This window comes from Chaetodon trifascialis, chromosome 12 (assembly GCF_039877785.1).
Source record: "Chaetodon trifascialis isolate fChaTrf1 chromosome 12, fChaTrf1.hap1, whole genome shotgun sequence".
NCBI lineage: Eukaryota > Metazoa > Chordata > Actinopteri > Chaetodontiformes > Chaetodontidae > Chaetodon > Chaetodon trifascialis.
This window is the reverse complement of record NC_092067.1, coordinates 26688414-26715645: the sequence shown is the minus strand read 5'-3', so window position 1 is coordinate 26715645 and position 27232 is coordinate 26688414. Positions and strand designations below refer to the sequence as shown.

The following is a 27232-nucleotide window of genomic DNA, read 5'->3' as shown; positions in this document are numbered from 1 at the left end:
TTTGCCTTCTCATTTAATTTCATTTTTAAAATTGAATTTAACCCTTGAGTTGTCCACTTATTTTTAACAACACAGTTTCTGCACAGAATGCAGTTTTTACTGCTGAAGATATGGTATTTCACATGTGAACTCATCATGCTAATCATCCACTGCTTTCTACTGCTTAAAAAAATTATTCTCCTGAAGTTTGTCCTGATTTATTGATTCCCTGAAGTCCAAATCCAGCCCTTAAAATTATATGCCAAAGAAGAATTTATCTCTCATATTTAGGTTTTATATGAAGATTTTTAAATTTTTAAATGACAATCAGTGAAATCATTACTTTGGTTTACAGGCTTCTCAAAAAACATACTAATTACTCACTAATTTAACAGAAAGAGATTTAAAAATGTCAATGACATGTATTTCTGTGAATGTTTTCTGTATATGAGATGTGTGCTTCACACTCATTCCTATTATTCACACATTGCAATTATCTTCTGTAGTGCAAAGTGAACGTTAAAAATGGACTGGTACCATTTTACCACAACAGATAAAGTTTGTGTACAGTTGTAGTTATTACTTCATAACGAGAATATTAAAATTACAGCAGCTCACTTTTAAAGTGTTAGCAGGTAACAAAGGCAAACATTAACCAAGATTTTTCAACCAAAAATTTGAATAAAAAACTAATACGTTGAGTTTTAAACATATTAGAATAAATAACGAAAAGAAAATGTCACAGTCTACACTATTCAACTGCTTCAACATGTTCTTACCTATGTGACTATGGGCTGGTTGCCCAAAGATTATTTAAAGGTCCAGTGTGGATGATTTAGGGGAGTCTATCAGCAGAAATATATATAAATATGTATTATATGTCATTATATTTCCTAAACCTGTTGCACCACAATGTTTCTACAGCAGCCCAGAATGAACAAACCAATAACTGGCTTAAAGTGGGCTTGTTGGTTTGTTGTTGTTTTTTTTCCATATTTTTATTGTCCACCTTAGGTTCTCCCACATGCTTGGAAGGGCAGAGTAAGGTGAGGGTATTCAGTTGTTTGCAATCTGTAACCTAGGTGATACTATATCCTACACATTGGACCTTTAAACTTTTCTACCATGTGAGTCCTTTTTTATCTTTTTATAACCCTTGCTACAATTCTCCAATAGAGAAGCTGAGACTGACCTAATTCAAGCCAAAAAGAGCCGAGGCCCCCAAACTATCTTCAAGCAGTTGTGCTTCAAAAGGTAGTACGATAAAATACACATTCTGCAAACTGACAAAAGGAGGAAAATTTGCAAATTGTAAACATTAAGCAAGCAATGAGAAGCCACCATGTTTAGACAGCTCAATAGTGTGAAAACATTTCCTGTAAAATTTAACCTGTTGCCTCACTCACGTCACCCTGTGAAGCAGTTGGGGTTTTTTTTCCAAGTCCTAAAGAGACTCAATCTTCAAACGCTGACAAAACAACCTGCTTAAGGTATCAAATTAGTAACATGAGAACAGGACTTGGATAGTAGATTTATTTCTGTGCAACCAGCCCATAGCCCTTCAAACCTCTAAAACACCTTTAGCAGGGCAGTGGTTTCAATGCAACCGGCTGTGTTTTGGATTATGCACTTATACTCGCCAGCATCACTTTGGGTCACGTTAGTAATGAGCAGATTGAAATGGCCTGCAGTTTTCTCCTGAATTATACACCTGCTGTCTGTGACACGGTCTCCATCCTTGTACCACTCAGCTGTGGGGGTTGGCTTGCCACTAACTAGACACTGGAGGATAACTGGTGTCCCTACTGCTGCTGTAACATTAGTCAATGGGATGACACATTTAGGGGGCGTCTCAGTCACCTGAAACTGGAAGCTACACATATCAGAGGACTTCCCTTTGAACTCTATCTTGTCATCTTTTGCTGGCTCAGCAAATACATCGAAGTTAATGCTAACGTATTTCTCTCCCTGCTCACTCATTTCATTGTCAGTGTTGGCCACCAGCCTGACTGCCCGCTGTGACTCATCTGCCTCTTGCTCAAACTCAAACTCAAGCTCAATTTCTGACACCTGTTCGCCATCAAATGATGTGTTGCCAACCACCAAGTCGAACTTCTGCGGTTGGACTTTAGCACTTCCAAGTGACACAGCAGTTAACTCCCTGCCTCTGGTCTTCCCTGAGAAGGCTTTGGCATTTAACACCACCAAGGAAGCCCTACACAGAGTCTCCCCAACAACGTTAATAGCCCTGCAGGTGTATACTCCACTATCTTGTGTTGTGACTTTACATATCTTCAGGAAGTGGTTGTCTCCATCAGATGAGTGCAAGTATTTTTTGTTATTGTGAGGAATTTTTTTGTCACCTTTGAACCAGGACACAATGGGGGATGGAATTCCCATAAGTGAGCACTCAAACATGACCATGGTACCTTCTGGGGTTTCCATGTCACAAATTGGATTGATGAATCTCGGAGGCATCTCAGTGACCTCGAAAGCGATTTTCAAATCATCATGCTCTTGTGTGACAAAGTCCACGGCACCCTCCTCATACATACTTGGTAACACATCCAAAGAAATGATCATGCTCTTGTTGTCAGCTGTGTACTCCGGAATGGTGATGATCTTAACCTGTTTCTCAAACTCTTTCACCTCATTTTCATCCAATTCTACTTCAAGCAGAATCTCCTGAGGGGAAGGAGAACGAGAAGAGTCATCTTCCTCCACGTCAAATTCCATCACATGCTGATGGGTGACAGCAGGTGGGGCAGGCATGAACTTCACTTCCTGCGATACAACTACCACTAGAGCAACACTTCTGGCTTCACCGACATAGTTCACGGCCTCGCAGATATACTCTCCCTGGTCAGCTTTAGTGACATTGTGAATTGTTAGGGAGATGCTGTCGCCATCTCTCTCCATTTTAACTCTGTCATCTGCCATCAGTTGGGTTTTGTTGCAGAACCACTTCACCTCAGGGGAAGGTAGGCCAAAAACCTCAGCATAAAATGTTAGCGGTTCATTTTCAAACACTCTCTTTTTAATGAGAGGTTTAAGGAAGGCAGGAGGGATTCCCTGCACTTTCTCCTGAAGAGTTGCCAGACATAAAGACCCTCTTCCCTTGGTGAGGAATCGATTCTCGTCCACGTTTATTCCTGGAGGTGTTGTTTCATTGCCTTCATCAGCAGGAAATGTCAGGAACTGAACTGGTGAGAAGAACCTCTCACTAGAGTCTCCTGTCGAGGGTCTCTTATGTTCTATTGGAGAGAAGGGATATTCCTGAGGGGTCGTAAACCCACCAAGAGCATCAGAACTGGAAGTATGGATGGACATGGGAGACTTGGGAGTGTGGAAGGACTCTGCAATTGGCTGTGAAACCCCTGTAGATGAACCTGGGGTGTAGAACCGCTCAGCTACGTCTGCTATCTCCTCGCTTACAGTGCTGCCAATTTCTATGGACATCTCAGACTCAGGAGACAGCGGCCTTCCCCAATCCGTTGGAGGATTGTAGTAGTCGTACACACGACCAAAAGTGACCTCCTCTTCCTCCATGGAGCCAACAGCTGCTGCTGCTCCCTGAGCTTCAACTGCTGAAGCCTTGTCCAAACTACCTCTTTCCTGTATATGTACAACCTGTCTCAGAGGTCCCTCGGCAGCAGCATCCTCTGGCACATCGAGCTGTTTAACTCTGCTGTCCACTTTAGGCTTGACAACAAGCGGTTTAAGTTGGGGTTTCACATGAACATCAATCTCTGCATCTTCACCCTTGATTTGTGCATGAGGTTCAACTACATCAACAGCCGTTTCCTCTGCTACTTCTGACACTTTGGACTGGGAGTCCGGCAGACTAAAGATGCCACTGTCCAAAGAAGGTTCAAGGATGGAAATTAGCTCCTCACAGGGAGGTCCAGCCTCACTCACATGCTCCACCCCAGGAATAAAATCATATCCCTCACTAATACCTTTAACTTCTTTCATGTGTTTTTTCACATCTGTCAACTCCTCACTCTGAATAGTGGTAGACCTTGCAGCTGTACTTTGTCTCTCAGGTTTGAGAGATTCAGATGTTCTTTTAGGCTTAACTGCTTCTTCAGCTGGAGCTGAAGTTCTGACAGAGCGTTTCACTCCAGAGACTTTTTCGGACTGGAATGGAATGAAGCTGCTCGTTCTGTCAAATGTTCGCACAGTCTCTTCCCTCGCCATCTCCAATTCACCTGCCTCCATATGTGGCAGAAAACCAGCAGGTTTCCGTGGCTGAGGCCTGACCAGCTCTGGAGACTCCTGTACTTCCTCTACAAACTGTTTAAGTACACCATGGCTTCCTGCTAAAACTGCTCTCTCTTCAATATCACTAGATACCACACACATTTCACTGTCTTCCTCCAAAAAGGTGCTGGGCTGGGAGGTCTTAGAAGAGACAGGTTTGGATGCAGCACAAGTTTGAGGGGAAACTGCGTCCGCTCTAACAAGTGCAGCTTTGGAAGGACCAAGATCAACTGCCATAGCAGTAGCAAGTCTTTCACCACCATCTGCATACATGACATTAGATTCCATTACTTGTTCCTGCTGGTCAAGGGAAACAGCCACAGCAGGTATAAATTCCTCAGGGAAAAGTGTTTCCTTTCTCAGCTCTTCGGGACTGGGGGGTGTTCGTAATGCAACTGGAGAGTCTGACTCAAAAGCTTGTTTAATCTGAGAAACTTTTATCACAGCGCCAGAGGCCGGCAGACCACAGCCAGATATAGCCGAAGGCTCTCCGGGGACACCAGGTCTGGATTTTGGGACTCTGGCAGCCACCTCCAATGGACCTTGTGTACTCAGAGGTTTATAAGACTTCCTCAGTCTCCCAGATGGAGTAAAAATCTCATCCTCAGTGGCACCATCCCCCCCTGAAAATTGCACAGGCTCTGCAACTTGAAATGACACATGAGAGATGCTTGTAACCTCTCCTAGCTTATTTCTAGCAACACATTCGTACACTCCAGCATCGGTGTATGCAAAACTGTTGATATAGAGCCTGTGCACTTTACCATCTATCTCAATTCTGTATTTTCCAGCCATGATTTCTATGCAAACGTTGTCATAATACCATGTAACTTCTGGGGCAGGCTCACCTGTGATTACGCACTCTAACACAGCAGTGTCGCCCTCAGAACAGCTGATATTCTCTAATTCACTGACCATGTGAGGAGCTTCACCAACTACATCAAAGGAGAAAGTAAATTTGTGTTTGACAGTCTGAGAGGCTCCCTCATCACTTGTGACATCTGAAGTTTTGTCTGTATAAGCCTGAAGTGTGTCCTCATTGCGTTCCTCTGTCATCACAGGTACAGGGGTGGGAGCTGTAACTCTGATTTCTACAGGCGAAGAGCTAAAAGATTCATCCGAGCAGTGACGTCTGTGGATTACCGCCTGAGGCACCTGCAGTGTTGCCTTTCCTGAATCCATGTAAGTCTCAAGTTCTTCTTCTATCATGCCTTCCTGGTTTTCCTCACCCTTCTCTAGTTCCTCTGTAACTACTACCCCCTGTGTAAGCCCTGATGTTCTTACCATCTTTTTATCTGAGACCTTAAGAGTGCCGCTGCAGATGGATTTGCCATGTTTATTGGTTATGACACAGTCATATGTCCCCTCATGGTCTGTGGTTGGATAAAAGACAGTGAGCTGTGATTTGTTAGATTTGCTTGAGATATCATAGTCAGGGTTGTGGGTTAATGGGTGGCCATCTTTGAGCCAGGTGACTGTGGGTGGAGGGTCACCATGGAACAGGCATGTAAACTCTGACATCTCACCAACTTTCGCTTTGATTGAAGACATTTCTTTCACAAAAACTGGACGGGAGCCTCTGGCATTTGTATCCCCTTCTTCTACCCTCTTCCCCCGGTGAGTTCGGAGAACTGCTTCTCTGAAATCTGAATCCTCTTGGACTCTCTTCTCCTCCTTAATATCTCTGGGTTCAAGAATTTCCGCACTGATTTCACCATGTTTTGACTTCATATTGTCACTTTCTTCTCTCCTCATACCTGCAAAATCCTTCTGTTGTCTCCATTCACGGCTCTCTCTGGCAGTTCCTATGTCCTCTTTGATCCCTCTCTCCTCTCTTACCTCGGCCTGGAATCGTTGGCTGCTGGATTTATCAACAGTGATAGCATGTGGCTCCCTGCTCCACCTGCTGTCTGCCTCTCTTCTCAGATCTTCCTGTGGACTATGGCAAGGTGAGCATCTCCTGACTGAGGATAACTCTCTGGAAGGCTTATGGGGGCTCTCACCCCGTGCAGATCCAAGTTCATATCCCTCAAAAGGTACACTAGTAATCTGGGTTGGAGAGTATTTCTGAGCTGGTGAAACACCCACATCATGCGATAAACCACCATGTGTAGGGGAATGCCTTGTTATGGGAGAAGACTCACGAGGAGATGGCTCATACCCGGCTGCATATTGATGAAGTGAAGGTTTTTTTGTTGGCAACACTCCACCAGCAAGAGCTGTATGTGGAGGTGGAACATCACTGGGGTGGGTTTCATGAGAAATGCCACTATGATGGGGTTTACTATCAAATGGTGGAACATGGGACTCAAAGGGCAACCCAGAGCCAGGTTGTTTGCACTGATTTTCCAAAGCCCACTCAGAGTCCAGTTCAGTTACTTCCTCTTGCTCAACAACATCTTGTTGCCATTTTAGGATTCGCTGAGCCAGTGCTTCCTCCTCACTTACAAAGTACTCACTGTCCGTCTGCAACCTGGTTTCACGGCCCTCTGTCAGCAGCTCACCAGCAGGCGGCCACTGCAGGCTATCATCCCGTGGATCTTGGAAACCAGCAGGAACTGACTCACTGAAAAGCAACTCATCTTTGGCTGTTTTTCTTGTGGAAGGCTTCCTGTGGACCACTTCAGGATGCAGATTTGATTCTGAAGCAGAAGCCTCTGGAATAGTTCTTCTGTCCTCAGTGGTCCTCTCTTTCTGGACTGGTGAGTAACCCCCCACCCAGACAGAGTCATGTGTCACAGTTTGCTCTTGTTCCATCAGAACATCCTGTTGCCATTTCATTATGCGCTGCGTCAAGGCCTCCTCGTCACTGACAAACTTCTCGCTCTCATTCTTCAGCTCAGAGATGTTCTCCCTTGACAGCTGAAGTTCACGTTCTTCACTTGTCTTCTCAAACAACATTTTCTCTGCCCTGTTTTTTGTTCTTGGGGATGATTCAGATTCCACTTTTGTTGCTCTAGCTTTTATTCTGGGTGATTTTTGTGGCGTGACTGATGCCTCAGTTTCCAATTCATCTGTTCTGGATTTTATTCTGGCTTTCAGCGAGGGGGCAGACGTTTCATCGTGTTCTGGTCTACCTTTTACTTTAGGTAACTTTGGTGTTGACTTGACAGCTTGGTCTAGAGTTTCTCTTTTGTCCATCACCTGTGTGTAAATGTACCCCTCAGGCTCCATGTACTGCGTCTCTGCTGGCATAGGCAAACCAGTTTCAGGGCAGAGTGTCTCTTCTTCTGACATTAGCATGCCTTGCTGCCATTTCCTGATTCGCAGAGCGAGGAGTTTTTCCTCACACTGCATCCGTTCAGCTTCCAGGCTCTTTTCATATCGAGCCCTCAAAGACTCACCTGCACACTGCTCTTCATATGGCTCAGCTGTTTCTGCTGCTCTGCGATCTGGTGTTGCAGCTTCACTAAGGAACCTGTCTTTGATAGATTTGTCTTGCCTTGGTCTGTCCCCAAGTCTGTCCTCTGCCTTGGCTTTTGCTTTCGGGGACAACTCTCCTTCCACTTCTGTTTCTCTAGCTTTTAACCTCTGGGATTTCTGTGCCAGCATGAATGGTGCCTCCCCTTCCATTTCTTCTAACCTGCCTTCCATTGCGGCTGACTTTGTCAGCAAGGAGGCAGACATTTCCACTTCTTCTCCTCTAGCTCTTATTTTAGGTGATTTGGGTTTTGACACAGTGTCAGCTTCAGGGTCTGCCAACTTTGCCTTCATTTTTGGTGATTTATGGAAAGAGGAGGGTATGTCCTGAGTTCCTATAGTTGCTCTTTTCTCCATCACCTGCTGCTGGGTGAAGATGTACCCTGCAGGTTCCATGTACTGCATCTCTGCTGGCATATGCAGATCAGTGTCAGGACGAAATGTCTCCTGTTCTGACATCCTACTCCTGTGGGCAAGGATATTTTCCTCACACTCTGTCTGTTCAGCTTCAACGCTCTCCTCATACTGAGCCTTCAAAGATTCCTGTGCAAACTCCTCTCCACGTGGCTTTACTGTTTCTGTTGAGGCTATGTCCTCCAGTATTACTGCTTCATTAAGGTACTTTTCCCTTACAGATGTAACAGGCTTAGGCCTGCGTGAGTCCATAAGCAATACCTCCTCTTGAGAAGGCACAATTCTAACAGATTCCCTGCTTTCAGTGTACGTTGTGGTTTTTGGGTATGCTAATGTTTCAGAGTATGGGGCTTCAGGGTGATGTAGCTCAACCTCAACCTTTGTAGGCCCCATCACTTGGTCAGCAACCTCACTGTGATGTTCACTTTCCATCTGCTTGAATCTAACATCTGCATCTGCCTGAGATTTAACAAAACTCTCAACTTTTTTATCCAACAGTGTGTCAACCAACTCGCCTCTCATGATCTGAATGGCCCTTGTCCGGGACTGAGGCTCAAACGAATGCCTCGCGCGATGCTGAGAAGGCACCCTGCTTGAAGTCTTACCTTGACACTCCCTATGACTCTCTCCCAAATCGAAGGGTCGACTGAAATGCTGGACATCAGGCAGAGAGGAAGGCTTGACCCTGAGCCTCTCAACATAATCTGCATAACTTGACTCACTGGCAACTGATTCTAACTCAAACTCAGAGGAGGACATGGTAGAGATAGACAGCCTCTTCTTCTGTTTGACAGCTTTTTGAAGTGTGGTAAGTTTTGTTCTTACCTCGTTGTGAAGGCTCTCTGTATCACTGAACCTCTCACTGTATCTGTCGCTGCACCGGTCACTAAATTTGTCACTAAATCGGGCACCAGTGCGCCGGTCACAGTAGATATCGCTGAATCGGTCATTAAAGCGCTCAGACCTGTCAAACATGGGGGGAGGGGACAGGGCACGCTCAGAGGCAGTCTCCAAGCGTTTGCACTCTTTCTCTGACTGTTTTTCTTTGGAATGGGAACCAGACCTGAAGTACACAGTCCGCACCAGGGAATCCTTAGATCGAGATCTTCCCTGATGGACTTTGGACATCTTGTCAAATGGAGACCCTACACACCTGAGATCAACCCTGAACTTCCTCTCTTTCCTCTGCTCTGCCATGGTGTCTATGCTTTCGTGGGCTTTGGCCGAGCGTCTAACAAAGCTCAGGTAGTTAGCAGACTGCTCTTCGCTAAGTGACACCAAAAGTGATGCTGTGGACTCAGCAGAACCTTCTGTGTTTATCGCCATTACCTTATAACTGCCAGAGTCCTTCTCTTTGATACTATCAATAACTAAACTGGTAATGTGCATGTGCATCTTGCTGTCAGTACAGATCCTACGTCTACGCTCTTTAGGAATAGATTTATTATTATGAAACCAGAGGATGGTTGGTGGAGGGCAAGCAACCAGTTTACACTTCAACTCCACTGGTTCTCCTTCCAAGACTGATTGAAATTTGAGTTTCTTGGTGAAAGAAGGTTTGATGTTCTCCGTCCACGAGGTGATTGAGGAGGTTCTGCTGGAGCAACGATTGGCTGACACCAGGCCGTGATCGAGGAAATCATCTGTGTCAGAGAAAGCTCCCCTCAGCTGTTGAGTGCCGCTGAGTTCTCCTTCTTTGCTTTCATAATAAAACAGCTCTGCGAACAGAAACAGACAACTGTCAGAACAACACAGCCTCCAGGGGTAAAAGTGAGAGAAAAGGATTTGAATGAATGATTAATGGAATTATTAAATGCATGCTGGGAGTCACAGTGCCATAAGAAATAATTTCACTCACCATATTTGTTCGAATAAACGCAAGACTTGATTCTTTTTATATACGTGCAGGAAGTTTTGATCCTTCGTCTGTGGAAATTTCTTCAAAACATAAATTATTTTATTATTATTAAAAAAAGCATAATTCCAAGATGGGCTGCTAACATTCGCTTGTTTTATTTTTTGATAATTGCTTTGGTTTTATGCTAGAATATTCCTTACCTGACTTGCAGACAGGAGAATAAACGCCCTTTCTAATCCTTGAACTTAAGAGGAAATAAATGATGCACAAGTATCAGTGAGAAGCAAAGCTCTCCAAAACATATCTTAAGAATCCAAAACTTAAACAAATGAAGCTGTAAAATTGGGTGAGAAGGCGTTTATTCGAACTAATATAGTTTACTGGTGTTATTTAGAATGCAAACCACAGGAATCACATCCCACTATCTGCAAGCCAGGCTAAGAAATATTTTGCAGGAAGAAGGTATCAGGTCCATATGCAGTAAACCTCCATATCTTTTAAAGGGCATTTCAAGTCTGGAAGCTTTAAAAGATACATAACCTGTGCCTTGTCTGGGGAAAAAAAATCAGAGGAACCTTCATGCCAAAATGAAAGAGCTTTTGGATGCAAACCGCAAGTGTCAAAAACTGGTACAAGCAAGTTCTACCAGCGCTCGCCTGGGGGAAACCATGGAATATTATCAGAATGAGAGCAGGTAGAATAGTACACACAATAGGAATCTTCTATCAAGACACAGAGAGATGGCATGCATCTGTGGAAATTCAAAAATCTCTTAAAGGGACAGTTCAACATAATGGCATATTTACAAAGCCTATACGCAGTCTGTGTATGCAAGTCAACTATAATCCATAATGAATGCACTAACACATTTGTTTTTTTTCATCCACTTCATGAACATGTTCTCCACTCAAGAACCATTTTCAGTGAGGCAACACTTGGATCAAATTTACCTGCTGACAGACTACTTTCAAAGTGAAAAACAAAGTAAACGTAAAGTAAAACTTGGTTAAACTGTCCCTTTTCCACCAGGCCTGCGTATCATGTGTGGAAATAATCTTGTGTTTCTGATATATGATGGTCAGAAATCTGACGTGACCTTACCTTTGACTTCTTGCTCAATCGTGGCTTCAATCTGCTCTCTCACGTGAGTCACTGTGATGGAAAGAGATTACATGAATTGAGATCTCATCAGCACAGCGTGAACACATTGATGTTATGCAGGATAGATGCAGTGACAATCTTCACATCTTTACACATTCATTCTCATAAAGAGGACATTTCCACCAAATGAAGGGTTTGACTTTCCTGAAGGATGAAGTACAACAAAGAGGTTATACACATTGAGCTTCATGCATAGTCCAGAGTTTCCTCTGTGGGAGAGGAAGAGGAGGGTGAGGAGGATGAAGGTGGTTGGAGAGATGAGTTTGTTCCCGGTGGGGGGGTTGAGGAAGGAGGAGCAGAGAGGTGAGGTGACAATCCCAGGTTTCAAACAAACTGGTGAATTTGTGAACAAAGTGGTTCGTCTTTCTGGAACTGTGCAGTTAGTAAAATCCAAAAGAGGGCTGAGGATGTCCCGATCCAGTATTTTCTTTTTCTTTAAGATACATTGTCTCCAATACATTTTCTACCAATCAGAGAGAAATTTGTTGTTTCAACTGCAGGATTTTGGTTACATTTAAGGGATCCTTATCAAAAATGTCTGAGTGTGTTTTGTTTTTATATAAAGAGTCCATCCTTTATAAAAACATATTCTCTCTGCAGTCTTGATCAGAGCCATTTCTGCTGATAAGTACTGTGGGGGCCTACAGCTCTACAGAGCACTCATCAAGTACATTAAGTTAGTCAAAGGGATCCAAGTGTTTATATGTTATAATCACATTTCTGTCTAATTGTGGCTTTGTGGCATGTTTTGTGCATCCGTATAACCAATTTTTACTGCTGCCATTCTTGACCAAAAGACTATTTTTAATCTTAATCTGAGGCTTTCCTGGTTGAATAAAGGTTTAAAAAAATATTTAAAGCAGACTTTAATCAATCTGATGCAAATTCAGCAAATTGGTTCGGGACATCCTTTTTAGTGTTTTGGAGACAATAAGGAGGTGCTTGAGGAGGGTGAATTAAGCTTGCAGGAGGAGAAACAGGTTTATTTTTAGAGTGTAGTTTCAGAAAGAGTCGAGCTGCAGTTGATGGATCCAGAAGTTACCTTCTTCTTCTTTGGTTACAGTGAGGGTGGCCGAGCATGCAGCCTCTCCAGCGTTATTGGCTGCCCTGCAGGTGTACTGCCCTGCATGCTCAGAGAAAGCATCGACTATGATGAGCATGGCGGTGTTCGTCACCTCATCAAAATGAAACACCACGTTCTTGGTGGGCTGAACTGGCTGCCGGTTGTGGAACCAACTTATCTCTGGCTTCGGCATGCCGGACACACACGCATGAAAGCGGGCCACCTCCCCATGTGGCACCGTGCAGCTTTTGATTGGCTGGATGAAAACTGGTTTTTGGCCAATGGAAGGTTTCTTTAGGCTGGTGATGCTGCTGGAGACATGCCACTGAGACTCAGCAGGACTGTCCACTGTTTGTGTTCGCCCTGAAAGGAAGCACGTTCATTGACTTTATCTGCTTTATTTGATTCACACTCATCCCAATCAGGAGAGTTTAGGTGATTTTGAGTCTGAAATCAGTCAGTTTGAAACCAGTCTGCGTTTGGTTGAAAAACAAATTGTTTATTTAATCTGTGACTACGAAACCGTCCTCACCAGAACACTGACGCCATCAGTCATTTGTTCGGTGCCCATTTTCTGACTAATTACCCTGCTAGCTGTGTGAATAATGACTGTCCTATTCTGTGAAGACCTTAGGAAGGAGGTTGGGTCAGTGTTAAGCATCAAGTGAAGACCAACCAACAGTCGAGTGTTAACGCATATTCACACCAAAACCAAAGAATGAGCACTTTGTTCAATCTTTGCGTTTCTATTGCTGTTGGCAAAGCAAATATGTAATTTACTACAATCGCAATAATGCTTATTATATTATGTTATAAGAGTCAGGTTGAGGCAGTAACGTTAGTTAGTCCTCATTCGTTAACCTACTGAAGAGACAACCGTAACAACAAAAGCCTCCATGTTCAACGACTCACTTCACACTTCACTGACTGTGGGCAGAGCAGCTGTGCTGTCAATACACATGCATTTTATTCAGGGCACTCAATTTTTAGGCTTAAAACAGCATTTCTCAGTCGTAACAAACTTACCGTCCAGTGTGAGAGTGGCGGAACAGGATGCCTTTCCAGCGCTGTTAGTGGCCACGCAGGTGTACTCGCCCTCATCCTCCGGGTAAACCCTGGAGATCTCCAGCTGGCAGCTGTCGTCAAACTGAGACATCCTGAAGAAGTCCGACTGCTTGATCTCCTTCTCCTTGTGGAACCAGCTGATCTTCACATCTGGACAGAAATGGGAGACAAAGATTATATTAGTGACAGTGGTAGCATGTTCCTCAATGTAGTTACTGTGTCACCAAGACGCAAGAATCAGATATTTCACCATGACAGGTGGATGAATTTTGTCTGTCTGCTGTAATGAACTGTGGCTTTTTACACCTTTTTCTCTGAAAACGTCACTTTGAGAGTGAACCAGAACAGTAAAGTTGTGTCTGACAGATAAACAATGAGCTGAAAGTCACTGTAAAGCTCCATAAAGCCAAGAGGAGCTACAGAATCAGCTGATAACTCTGGAATACATTGTCCCGCTGTTCACAACATGATTTCATACTTTGTTATTACTAAAATATTGAATACAGCTGCTTTAACTGAGACTGAGACAGTTTTCTTACCGTCTCCGCGGACTCTGCACTGGAAGCGAGCCGGTTCTCCCTCGCGGGCCGAGGTGCTGACGATGGGTGAGATGACCACGGGAGGAGCAACGGTAGCGGCTGAGTCTGGAGAAACCACTTCAGACACTGCAACACACATACAAAGCTGTGTCTACACATGTCCTGGGGTTGATTTGAAATATTTCCCTGTTTGTGTTTGTGTTTGTTCCACAGGTACGACAGCCCCTCTTACCTTCCACGTTGAGCGTTGCAGTGCTTGTGGCGGTGCCGTAGTCGTTCTTGGCCTCACAGTTGTAGACGGCGGCGTCCTCGGGGAAGACTTCGATCAGCAGCAGCGAGTGCTCGTTGCCGTCGTGGAGGAACTTGCATTTAAAGCCTGGAGACAGAGCCTGGGAGTTTTTGTACCAGAAGACCTGAGGCTGAGGAACGCCGCTCACCTGCACCGAGAAGCGAGCCGGTTTACCGGCCTCCACCGACTGGGGCTCCATGTGGCGGAGGATCTGAGGTGGCTCCGGGACTGAACAGGGCAGAAAATACATTAGTTTTTAATGAAAAGTTCACAGCAAGATTAAAGTAAAACAATCCACTGGACTTTGTGAATTTTGGTGTTAACTGGTTCAAATTAGTGATGGTACACTTGACGCAGACTGTATGACGGAGTATCAACCTATCAAAGCTAACAAAGTGTCTCACTTCAACACAAAAATCATTAAAAGCAAAGCTTTGGACTGCAATGCAATACCAAGGATTGACCAACAGAGGCTGCTGTTTCAACTGTACGCCACACTACCAAAATCCTGAGCATTTAGAAATATTAGGACCACTGGTCTGACAAAACATTTAATCTGAGGATGACACCTTTGACTTCAGGTAATCGTGATGGCTACGCCTCACCATTTTCTGCCATTTCACAGGCCAAACAATTCAATGATTGATGACAAAAATAATCTGCAGATTCATTGATAATGAAAATATTGGTTGTTGCAGCCCTACACAGGTCCTTATCGACTAAAAGAAACTGACATTGTAGTGCATAAATATACAGTGAAAACTCAACTTTTCATTTGAAGTATTTCCATGATCATTTCACTGAAAAGTTCTCAATTACACTGAGTTTTTGTGTGTTCTCATAAATCAAATTAAATGGCCAGCTCAATAAAAAAAAATCTGGATTTTGTAGATATGGTGAAATAAATATTTGTTTTTTACACCATTCCTACATATTTTGCAAATTTCAAGTAAAGTTCAATTACATTAGATTCTGAAAATTGTGATTAATATGAGAACCGGTAGTTTGCCCAGTTGTAGACTGTTCAGAAAGTTTTCAGCGTTGAATAAAATCTGTGCGTTAAATCTTACGTCGTCAAAATATTTCCGTCTCTGTAGTCACAATCTTCCTGCTGGACTTACTGTTGACTCGGAGGTGCATGGTGCTCCTGTTCTTGCCAGCGATGAAGGTGTACTCCCCGGCATCGCTCCTGTAGGTCTCAGAGATGGTGAGGCGGTGCAGCTTCCTGATGGCCACGTAGTTGAACCTCTCCTCCACCGAGAACTGGATCTCCACCCCGTTCCTCAGCCAGCGACCCTCCACATCGTCCTCATTCACCTCGAACTCGAAGGTCGCTCTGTGTTTCTCCAGAACCTATGAGAAGAAGGCAGGAATTAGACGATGTCATCAGAGCTACTCATCATAAATGCACCTATGAATTCTTCTTCTCTTTATTGTTATTCATTGTTGAAGCTAACAGGATGCTCTGGTGGTACTTTGTAGTGTGTACAGTCTTCATCTCTGTTTGGGTCCAGAAAACCTGTTTTTAACTTTAATATCTCTGTCGCTTTAAAGTCTGAACTGAGAACGTATTCTTACACAAACAGTGAATCAACTTTAAAACCTGCGCATTGATCATTTTGGTTAAAATGAACTTCCGTCTCACCGTGATTTCCCGCTCAGCAGGTTCAGAGATCCTAATGTCGCGACCCTCCACGATCAGCTGGGCCTTGGCGACACTTGATCCGGCTACCACCGAATACTCTCCGGCATCAGACATACGAACCGTCTGGATCATCAAACGATGGACGTACTTCTCTGCAGTCACGGTGTACCTATGAACACACACAAACAATGACTCTCAGCTCATATTTAATGGTTCAAAATGCTTCTGCTGATATCAGAGTGAGGAAAGTGCCGGATAGGTTAGATGAAGTAATACCTTTCCTCAGACATGTCCAGCTCCTGACCATCCTTCATCCACATCACCTGAATGTTCGGCTCAGAAACCTCACATTCAAAAATTGCCTTCTTCTTCTCTGTGATCTTTAGGTCCTTGATTTTCTTTGTGAATTCAATCACACGGGCTGAAAACAAAAAAAAACAGTTGCAGTGATTATTCCAAGAATTATAAAGCTTAAGGAATCATGAAGTATATGGATTTGCAGTTTGTCTGTAGGTTTTTCTGGCAGGCTGAGTTTCAGATGTCTGTATATCCACACCAGCCGTGTTTGTTTACTGCGTGTTTCTGGATGTTCTGTCTTCTGATAATGATGAAAACAATGCTAACCATAATGAATTCATATCTGAAGCAAATGAACTGACTCTTGAAACTGTGAAAAGCAAATCTGTCTGTAATGTCTGTCAGCAGGAATCTGTTCACTCAATCTTTTCACTACTTTTTAGCCAACCTCGGATCAGTCATGTTTTTCCAGATCTGTTCACACTGAGTATGTAAAGCATCACGTTACCTTCGACAAACAGGTTGGCAGCAGTGGCAGCGGAGCCGGCCACAAACTGGTACTCTCCTCCGTCTCCAAAGTGAACGTTTTTGATGGTGAGCGAGTGCGTGAGCTGCCGGCTGCGGACCTGGCATCTTTCCGATGACTTGACCTCCACGCCGTTCTTCAGCCATTTGTAGGTGATGCCCTCATAGTTGACGGTGACCTCGAAAGTGATGGTGTCTCTCTCCTGAGCGTTCAGGTCCTTCAGCATGGAGGTGATCAGGAGGGCTGGAGAGGAGACAACAGGAGGTGAGACACAAAAACACTCCAAAAACAAAACAAGTTTTTTTGATCTAATCTGAGCATAGTCTTACGGCTAACGGTGAGCGTTGCAGAGACTCTGTCGTTCCCGCAGATGAAGGTGTACTCTGCTGAGTCGTCCCTGCTGGTGTTCATGATCTTCAGCTGGTGAAGTTTCCCCTGAACCACGATCCTGAACTTCTCGCTCATCTCGATCTCCACGCCGTCTTTCAGCCAGGTGGAGGGTACATTGAAGTGAGAAACTTCACACTCAAACGTGGCCACCTGCGTCTCTGGGATCGCCACGCTCTTCATGGGTTTGGTTACTCGAAGAGCTGCAAGAGTCCAAAGACATGAACATCAGACAAAATACCAATCAGCCAAAACTCGTGTTCAATCTCTGCTATTCTCATGTCGTAAAGTCAAATTCTCAGAACTATTGTGATTTCTAACTTGAAACCTAAGTGCACAATCTTAATTCAAATGCTAATTAGTCACATTTTCTATAAATGCTATTCTCTGAATTTTACATACAATACAATACATACAATACAAATATAAACTTTCTACTAACTATATACATTAGACAATATTTTACAAAATTTTAGTTAAGAAAATGTGAAATTACAAATGGAAATCTGTTTTAACAAATGAAAAAAACTGTATTTTTATTTAACATAACTTACACAAAATGACAAATATGACAAATTAAAGGGGATTACTCTTAACTGTCACATTGTGACCCTTAACCTTTTCATTCTTCTTCTTCTACTATTACTGAATACACGTCACGTACCCTCCACAGTGAGCACGGCACTGCACTGCAGGTGTCCGACCACAGCGGTGTACTCGCCCGCGTCGCTGCTGTCGACATTCTGCAGGATCAGTTTGTGAGCTTTCCGCTCTGACAGAATCTTACACTTGTCGCTTGACTTGAGCTCCACACCTTTAAACATCCACCTGACGGGGATGTTGTCATGTGACAAGCTCATCTCAAAGGAGGCAGTGCCATCCAACAGTGATGTCACGTCCTTTGTCTTCTTTATGATTTTGATAGCTGGAAAAAAAACGCAGATAAAAGCGATCACATTTCACAACAGTAACATACAAAACAGAAAAAAATATGATTTTCGATAACTCTAAATAGTGTCAACACACTGAGATTATGTGGCATGCTCAGGTCATGGGTTGAACCTTTGAGTTTTTTAAGCTCTGCAGCAAATCAGCGATACTCACTCTCTACATTAAGCCTGGCGTTGGCGGACAGTTTTCCCAGTTTGAAGGAATACACGGACTCGTCCTGCGTGCTGCAGTTCTTGACCTTCAGTGTGTGGACAACGCCATCGGTGGTGATCTCATACTTGTCGCTCTGCTGCAGCTCCACACCGTTCTTGATCCACTGGGATCCTTTCACGTCGGGGTGGGTGAGCTCCAGCGTGAACACCGCCTCCTGGGTCTCTGTCACAGTCTGGTTCCTCAGAGTTTTCTTGATCTTCACCGCTGCAGGCAGAAACAGATATGAGATATATATATATATATATATACGATATGAGAGGGAAATAATGATGATTTCTCTGTTTGGAAAGTCTTTCCAGCAGTGCAGCTAAAAATGTTAAGTTTGTCCTGCAGCTGATCAACAAAAGGTCAATGTGTCAAAGGTCTGACCAGTAAAAGTGTTGTAAACTACAAAAAAAATTGTGACTGGTCATAAGTATTTCCAGAAATCTAAAGTGTACACTACACTCATAGAAAACCCAAATTGCATGGGAAGCAGGGCCTTGATGTGTTCTGGTTGAACCTTTCCTTGACATAATTTCTGAACTCTGTGAATATAGACTGTATGCGTGTGTGTGTGTGTGTTTCCCACTGATCTTCAAGGAAACAACAAACACTTTAAAAGAGATAAAAGTCCATCACAGCCTTGCATGTTTTGTTTTGTTTTGTGTTGTCGTTCTGTGTCATCTTCAAATGGAATCGCACACGTGGGTCTTGCTCATATGGACACTGAAGTTGTGCGTTAAGAAACTTACCCTCCACCCTGAGGTTGGCGGTGGTTTTGGAGTTGGCCACCTGGTAGCTGTACTCTCCAACATCCTGTGGTCTGGTGATGATGATGATGAGGCGTCTGACGGCTCCCTTCACCTCGCTCACCACATTCTCACTGAAGTCCACAGGCTGACCTTCCTTCAGCCACTTGCCCTCAGCGTTGGCGTTGGCAACTTCACACTCCAGCTCAGCTGTCTGAGACTCTGCCACTGTCACGTCTTGCAGGGGCCGTGTGATGGCTCCACCTGGTGGCAGCACAAGGTACAGATTTGTTTAATCGGTATCACATCACATTTATCACATCACAAAAAAACACAGACCCCAACATGCAAAATCTTTTTAACACATTCAGTCTTGACTCAAACCCACATTAAACATTTCATAAGATTTTGTTGTTTTATCATACCGGAGACTGTGAGCTTGGCACTGGATGTCTTTTCACCAGCATGGAACATGTACTGGCCCTCCTCGTCCTTCATGGCGTCAATGATTGTCAGAGAGTGAGCCTTGCCCTTGGACTCCATCTTGTATTTTGGTCCAGGTTTGAGTTGCTGGCTCCTGAATGTCCAGACGGGGTCGATACCAGGGTGAGAAACTTCAACATTGAAGGTGACATTCTGGGACTCTGAACACACTTTGTCCTCCATGTGCTTCACAATGTGCACCTCTGTAGAAACAACATCATGGTCAGAACAAGGACCTGGAACTGGGATTAATAAATATTATCCTGAGAAAAACACTTACTTTCAACTGTCAGGCTACAGCTGGTGTCGACCTTGCCAACCACCAATTTGTAGTGTCCTTCATCGGAGGCAAAGGTCCTGGTGAAGACCAGGCGCTGCTTGGCTCCCTTTGCCACCATCTGGACTCGGTCACTGGGTACCAGCAGTTTGTCGTTGTGGTACCATTTGACTGAGCTAATGTCCTGAGCTGAGATCTTGGCCTCCAGAACAGCCTTAGTGCCTTCGATGGAGGATACATCCTTCAATGGCACCACAATGCCAATAGCTGTAGGGAAAGACAATAAAATGATGCCAGTGATGTAAGGATTCAGTGTGTTCTAGCTAAGGTTAAAGACTGGTATAGCTTGGATCTGATACTAATTCTGACTCTTACATTGAACACTAAGTTTGCCCGAGGTGGAGATGTCTTGAGCAGGAACCACAAAAGAGTAGGAAGCAGCATCTTCTTTGTTGACGTTCTCCACCAGAAGCTTGTGAACCAGTTTGTCAATTACGATGTGGACGCGGTCCGAGGCAGAGATGGCCTGGCCGTTCTTCATCCAGGTGCCCTCAACGTTCTCCTGGGAGAACCTGACCTCCAGCTGAGCAATGTCACCCTCACACACCGTGAGGTCAGTCAGGGGCTGCATCAGGGTCACCGGGCGCACTAAAAGCACAGAAATGATCGAATTACACAAATTATTACCACATTACACTACAGCCACCAAGGACTGAATCACAACATGAAAAAATGTGAAACTTTACTCATCAAGTGTTCCCTAAGTAGGAACCCAACGGAGAAGTAAAAATTCTGCCGCTGTAAGACTAAATATTTCCATTTTTCAGATCATTTTTGGATATGTTTAATATATTTGATTAAAAACCTACAAATATGTTACAACTCAGATCATAAATAATTTCCCAAGTCGCTCATGAGAAACCCTGTGAATACTGCTCATAAAAACTTACAAACTCACGGTTACAATAAAGAAACCTTTCAGAGCCAGTGATTCCACATACTTCATTACTGTGTAGAGTTACTTACATTTCATCTTCAGTGAGGCACTTGTCCTAAGATCTCCACATACAAAGGTGTATTTCCCCTGGTCTCCTTTTCTGACATCTTTTACAGACAGGGTGTGTCTTCCACGGCGGGAGGACATGATGTATTTATTGCTTGGAGAGAGCTCCTTGTCTCCAAAAAACCAGGTGCCCTCAGCATCCTCACGGGACAGCTCAACCTCAAACTCTCCAGCATATGTCTCTGGCACCTCAATGTTCTCCATTTGTTTTATGAGCTCCAGGGCAGCACCTGGATACAGAACAATATCAAGAACCATTATCTACCAATCCAATGACAGAAGACCAAAGAAAACAGTAGAGGGAAAGGTTGTGGGTGTAAAGACTACCTTCTACATGGAGCCTTGCACTCGTCCTGATGCTCTCATCATCCACAACCACACACGTGTATTCGGCATCATCCCTCATTTCAATGATCAGCACAGACAGGAAGTGAACCTTTCTGTCTGAGTGCATTCTGTACTTGTCTCCGGAAAAGATCTCCATGTTGTTCTTGAGCCATTTGACTTTGACGAACGGTTCATTGGTTTCACACTCAAAAGTCACCATGGTGTCCTTCTCGTTTGCACTGACATCATCCAGGCATTGTGTAAAGCTGACTGCTGCCTTGGCTGCAATGAGAAAATAAGAAGTGAGACTTTGAAATAAATACGTTCATAAATATTGATCATATTATCAGAGAGAGTTTCGTATGAAATGACTTTACCTTGCACAAGCAGGAAGGCATGGCTTGAGGCCTCCCCAGCAACATTCATGGCTTTAACCATGATGCTGGCAGAGTCCTCTACTGTGACATCTCTGATTACCAGTTCGCACACATGATCCTCAGGCCAGTACCAGTAGATACGGTCAGACTTTTCCACCAGAATGCCGTTCTTGAACCATTGGCACTCGGGTTCCGGTCTACCGACGACTCTAACATGGAAACGAACTTCATCCATTGGAGCAACTGTCTTGCTTGTAATGCGTTCCAGAATCTTGGGTGCTTCCATGCTGGGGGACAGCTGGACCCTCTCTGGTTTAATTGTGGGGATGGTGACTTTGCCCTGTTCTTCCAGCAACCTTTTCTCAGCTTCTTCTTTCTCCTTCAAGTGATGAAGCAGCTCCTCCTTAGTCTTCTTTAATAGATCTTCATAGGAGTCGTCCCTCTTGCGAGACTTGGACTCCACAGCAGAGATGGACTCGTAGAAACCTTCCTCTGTCCTGCGCTTGAACTTGCTCTTCAGTTCATCTGACTCCTCTGAGGTTTTCTCATGAACAATTCTCTGTGTCTTACGCAGCTTAACAACTTCCCTGTCCTGTGTGGTCTCACCAGGTCGGTCGACCTTCACAACATCAAATCCGACTCTGCCAGGCTCGTGTGCAGCCTCTGCTGCCTTTGATTCTGGAGCACGGCGCAGTACGGATCTAAAGTCCTCTTTCTGTTGGATCTCCAGCTTCACAGTGTGCTCAGTTGTGCCCAGAGGATTGTCTGCAACCACCCTGACCTCTCCTGAGTCATAGGACTTAATGTCAACAATCTCCAAGTAATAGATACCATCATAACGAAGTCTGTATCTTTTGCTTTTGCGAATAAGTTGTCCGTTGAGGTACCAGTTAACCTTAGGTGCAGGATAACCAGTCACCCTGCAGCGGAATCGTGCAATGTCACCTTCCAGCACTCTGGCAGGTTCAGGAAGCAGCACAATTTCAGGTTTGGTCTTCTCGAATTCCTCGTCGGTAGTGACTCCTGCAGGTCCTCCCTCGTGAGCCATTCGCTCAATCTCATCCATTCTGTGCGGGCCCCTCCTGCCTTCAGGAAGCTGTGTTTCCTCAACGAGGCCCTTCTCATCCTTGACAATCAGGGTGGCTGAGGTCTGGTCGACTCCAAACTTGTTTGTGGCTCTGCAAGTGATGACGCCACTGTCTCTAGCATAAGCAACTTCATAATCAAGACTGCAGTAGCCAAATTCATTGACCATGCGCAACCTGTTTGCAGCTGCCAGAGGTTTGCCATCATGCAGCCAGTCCACTACCATGGTGGGGTCACCAATAGGAGTCAGTCTGCACTCAAAATGAGCGGGGCCAAAGCGCTTCATTCGGATAGAGGTCAGCTTCTTCTTGAACTGTGGTTTCTGCTGCTTCTCTTTGTCATAAAGGTCTCCCTCCTCCCACTGCTCCTGACCATAACGCAGATGAAGGGGCTCCAACTCAGGTGCTGCTATCTCCTTGGCCTTGTAGGTTCCTTTGGGAATAATGAGCTTCCTCTCAGCTTGAGGAGCAGTGAAGTCCACCTCCACATTGACTCTGCAACGAGTGGTATCTCTGCCAGCCTTGTTGATGGCTGTAGCAGTGTACCAGGCGCTGTCTGAGCCTGAAGAAGATGGGATCTGGAATTTGGCCTCTCCTTTAGTTCCATCAATCCTGAAATGCGTAACCATTCAGATACATTGATCAGAACATTTACTAAACCAATCCTGTGTCAAAAGATTTCAAAAATCATTCATAGCTAAAATTAAAGGCACATACTTGATATGTGGGTGCTTGTGTGGGGTGATAATGTCACTGTTTTTCAGCCAGACAATATCAGGCAGGGGGTTTCCAATGGCTTTGACAGCCAGCTCAACCAGAGTGCCCTGCTTTACAGTGATGTTCTTCAGCTTCTCAACAAACTGAGGGCGTGCCAGGCTTTCTCTAGCTGTGGATGGTGAAAAACAATGCAGAACAACACAGCATTTAATATTAGATTTTTTTGGAGCTGACAGAGTTGTCTGGTGAATGCACTCTAAAGACTGGGTGCCGATCATCGTAATGACATACATCAAAAAGATTATCCCACCTGACACAGACTTACCATCAACAGTAAGAGTTACAGAGACAGACGTCCGTCCAGCTCTGTTCTGAGCGATGACTGTCCACTCTCCAGAGTCTTGTGGCATGGCTGGTACGATGATCAGGGACTGGGTACCGTCCTCTTTAATTACTATCTTGTGGGTGTAGTCATTGACCACTTGTTGTCCTTGGAAAAGGAGGATAAAGGAGTTTTACAACTGGCAGAAGCATCAGATGAATGGTCTATTTGTAGAATTTGTCGGCTCTCTTACCATTGTGGAACCAGTATGTGTCAGGCATGGGTCTGCCAACAACCTTCAAGTCAAATCTGGCAGTTTGCCCCTCAGAGCATTTTATTGAGGAAGGTTTCATGACGAACACAGGTTTGTAGAGTCTTTCCAGCTGAGCCTCATCTGTTTCGTCAAGCCTTCGGGCAGGAGACCGTCCAGGAGAACGGCTGGGAGAACGGCCGGGTGACCGGCTGAGAGAGCGAGGAGACGTGGATCTGAGAAAGGAGGAGACCCAAGTATTAAAGTCATGATTAAGCATTAAGGTGCTTTCAAACTGAATTCTGCACTGCAGCGGGCGTGTGCTACTGGGGCTGGTAGTGCCAGTGTGAGTATATTAAAACTTACCTGATCCTCTGCATTGCTGGCTGTGGTGTGTATCTCTGAGGTGTTACAGCTCCGGACGGCTCCACATAGAGCTTCCCAGAGCTGACAGCATTTCCCTTTATGTTAGTTGCAAAGGCAGTATACACGCCTTCATCCTCTGGCAGCACCACAGGCAGACGAAGGCTGGCTCGTCCGTCCTGCAGAACCTCCATCTGGTAACGGCCACCAGGTCTGATGCGCTGGCCGTCTTTGTACCAAGCAATCTGGCAGTAGAAAAGAGATCATTTCATACACCAATTTAACTTCTCAGTATTAAGACCTGCAAAGCAGTCTTTAGTAAAACTATCTTCTCTAATAGAGAAAGAAAGGTCTGTGCTATATGCACAATTACGCTGACATCTATGGTACGCTTTGCAACAGATTTTAACACTTTTTGGCAACTGAGCAGATTCACAAGAGGCTAAAAGCCCCAAACTTATTTACCCTTGGAGCTAAAACTCTGTTGTGAATATGTTTATGTTGTATTCTTGTAAGTTTGTGAATCAGACTCATATAGTAAACACCCCATTAATGCATTAGGTCTTTGTGAAATATAGGCTTATTATGCCACATGGGGGAACTACAGTTAAAGTTCAAATCTGTATGGACGCTGTAACTTCTAAGCATTAGTCAAACTTTAAATAAAAAGACCTCCCATTACATCCATCCCAGAGAGACCTGAGAGACACTTTGTGCTTGTTTTTCAGCATAATCAGATATGAAATAAATTTCTTTGTGACATGGACAAAACTGTCCATAACTTACAGCTATACTGTCCGATCAACAACAACAACAAAAAATCAGATTATTCATCAGAGGCTCTAAAGCAAGCCTGCAGACGCATTGAAAATAAAAATGAAAATAACCAATAGCGGGAGTCACAAAGGCCAAAAACCTAATGATAATGAAATTGTAAAAACGTAAGTACTCATGAACCATACATGAGACACATACCCAGCTTTGGTAAAACGTTGTGTTCTATATTTTGGACACGGTTGTCACATTTAGATTATACTTTGGTAAGGTGTTCGACTCAGTACCTTTGGCAGAGGATTTCCACCCATCTTGCAGTGGAAAGTAACACCCATGCCGTCCATGATCCTGTAGTTTTTGACAGGTGTGTCAAAGGCCGGCTGCACTGCCTCCTCGTCTGCTGCAGTCACTATCAGCTCTCCATCCTCTGTCACCAGCTCTCGGTAGGTAATCCTCATGATACGGAGCTCAATCTCCTGGATGATCCTCTCTTCAAAGGTTGAAATTAGAAATTCCTGCAAAAAAAAAAAAAAAAAAAAGTGTGCACTGTTCAACCTCAAATACAACTCTGAATGACTTCAACTGTGTATAATGTTGGTGTCACAGGACTATGCATATCTAGAAATAGAGTACCGATTCTGAGACAAAGCTCATGGGGGTTGTCATCCTCTTCTGTTCCAGCTCGTACTGACTCACAACCACAGAGGGTTCCTGAACCACTGTTGTTGTCACTTCAGTTTTATACGTCACGTCAAACTGCTTCATGTACGCTTCATATTCCACTGTAAACATAGACACAGAAACACTGTGAGTCACTGGTCCAACAACGTTTTCCTTGGTCGATTCAAGGGTTCTCTGAATAGAAGACGCCTTTTTGAAGTTGGGCACTGTTATATGTCTAAAATCCCTGGACACAGACACAAAAGGATGCTAATACCTTCCTCCAGCAGGCTAGCGGAGGCTGAAGCTTCTCCGTGTGGATTCTTGGCAAAGATGGAGTATTCTCCAGCATCATCAGCAAAGGTCATGGAGATCTCCAATTTGCATTCTCCAGTCTCCTTCTTATAGGCGACTTTATATCTGATAGCAAAAAAACAAAACAATGTTGTGATCTGTCAAGGCTGGGATCAGATAAGATCAGAAAGAAAAAGCTGTGCCTCCAGCACAAGTAACTCCAACCTGGGACTGCACCAAGCAATGAAAAGGTTTTGAGATGCTAACAGTAAAATAACTGAAGGGAGATTTATACCTGTATCCAGTAGTGAGTGGTACACCGCTCTTCTTCCAGATGATGTGAGGTTTGGGGTTTCCTCCGACCTGGCATTCGAACACGACACTTCCTCCCTCCACCAGCTTCTGGGCGGTAGGTTTCTTGATGAAGAAGGGAGCAGCAGACTCTCCTGTGCTCACCTCCGTCACCATCTGTTCCTTTGTCTCGACTGAAACACTGAAAGGAACGAACAGCTTGATCAAACACTCAAACTTCCACGTGATATTCGTGGCTGATCAGGAATATTGGGTAATAATACAGTACATCAGACTTTTACAACTCACATTTTCTCCTGAGTGATTCCAACTTCAGTGACAGCTGTGATTTCTTCTCTGCTCTCAATTTCTTCTGACACTACAACAAATAGAAAGAGTGCCGTATTAAACCTGAAAATGTGCTGATCTACAGCTCAAAAACCGATTTCTTAACGTTCACACATACATTAATTTCAATTTATTTCTACAGCTATCTTAAAAATCAACTTGTAGACATCTATCACAGTCAACATTACATTCCACTTCCTTCTCTGCCAGTTATGTTTTTGGACTGAATTAACCTACAATCTCATTAAAAATTAAAGAAGCAGCAGCGACAAAACATGACCACTAAACCACTGAGGCCTGCACCAAATTTATAAGAAGGTGAGCCAACACTAACGTCATAACGTCAATGCTATTTCCAAAAGGCCTTTGTCCCCTTTCCTACCACTTTTACCTTTGACAAGCAGGTAGCAGGATGTGCTGATGGTTCCTGCCTCGCTGGTGGCGGTGCAGGTGAAGCGGCCGCTGTCTTCAGCGAACGCCTCACGGATCACCAGCCGGGCCAATCCGTTCTTGTAGCTGATCTGGAAGTCGATGGAGCTCTCGATCTGGTAGTCCTCTCTGAACCACATGATGCCGGGAGAGGGGTGGCCACTGATCTGACACTCCAGGGTCACCGACTCACCCTCTGTCACTGTCACGTTCTTCAGGCCCTAAACACCAAAAAAAGCGACACCTTCAGACACCTGGAAAGCTTTCGGTCCTCACTTGAATTACTTAAGAACATGTTTTCTAACAATGGAAAAGGAAAAATCAAGAGGAGGATAATCTACTGGGAGGTGTACACAGGCAGTCTACAGCCC

General features: G+C 44.4%; 2 protein-coding genes across 2 annotated transcripts in view; both read right to left on the bottom strand.

Annotated features, from left to right (window-relative positions):
• ttn.2 (titin, tandem duplicate 2) overlaps window positions 1-27232 on the bottom strand; it is a 201172-nt gene that overhangs the window by 158655 nt on the left and 15285 nt on the right. The window contains exons 10-37 of the mRNA XM_070976040.1: window positions 26824-27082; window positions 26394-26463; window positions 26089-26286; window positions 25777-25919; window positions 25473-25621; window positions 25127-25354; window positions 24069-24310; window positions 23706-23938; window positions 23456-23620; window positions 23131-23299; window positions 21329-23025; window positions 20952-21233; window positions 20588-20854; window positions 19937-20209; window positions 19565-19828; window positions 19227-19487; window positions 18805-19065; window positions 18011-18274; window positions 17571-17831; window positions 16849-17109; window positions 16502-16762; window positions 15973-16117; window positions 15697-15865; window positions 15173-15404; window positions 13995-14279; window positions 13763-13888; window positions 13185-13373; window positions 11036-11086 (exon numbers count right to left, since the gene is read on the bottom strand). Coding sequence (XP_070832141.1) covers window positions 11036-11086; window positions 13185-13373; window positions 13763-13888; window positions 13995-14279; window positions 15173-15404; window positions 15697-15865; window positions 15973-16117; window positions 16502-16762; window positions 16849-17109; window positions 17571-17831; window positions 18011-18274; window positions 18805-19065; window positions 19227-19487; window positions 19565-19828; window positions 19937-20209; window positions 20588-20854; window positions 20952-21233; window positions 21329-23025; window positions 23131-23299; window positions 23456-23620; window positions 23706-23938; window positions 24069-24310; window positions 25127-25354; window positions 25473-25621; window positions 25777-25919; window positions 26089-26286; window positions 26394-26463; window positions 26824-27082 — 7405 coding nt within the window. The remainder of the gene's footprint in view (window positions 1-11035; window positions 11087-13184; window positions 13374-13762; window positions 13889-13994; window positions 14280-15172; window positions 15405-15696; window positions 15866-15972; window positions 16118-16501; window positions 16763-16848; window positions 17110-17570; window positions 17832-18010; window positions 18275-18804; window positions 19066-19226; window positions 19488-19564; window positions 19829-19936; window positions 20210-20587; window positions 20855-20951; window positions 21234-21328; window positions 23026-23130; window positions 23300-23455; window positions 23621-23705; window positions 23939-24068; window positions 24311-25126; window positions 25355-25472; window positions 25622-25776; window positions 25920-26088; window positions 26287-26393; window positions 26464-26823; window positions 27083-27232) is intronic.
• On the bottom strand, window positions 8123-9937 carry LOC139340591 (myopalladin-like). Its single transcript, XM_070976501.1, has 3 exons — window positions 9931-9937; window positions 8902-9794; window positions 8123-8128 (listed from the first exon to the last, which is right to left on the bottom strand). Exons 1-3 carry the CDS (start codon window positions 9935-9937, stop codon window positions 8123-8125), a joined length of 906 nt encoding a protein of 301 aa, XP_070832602.1.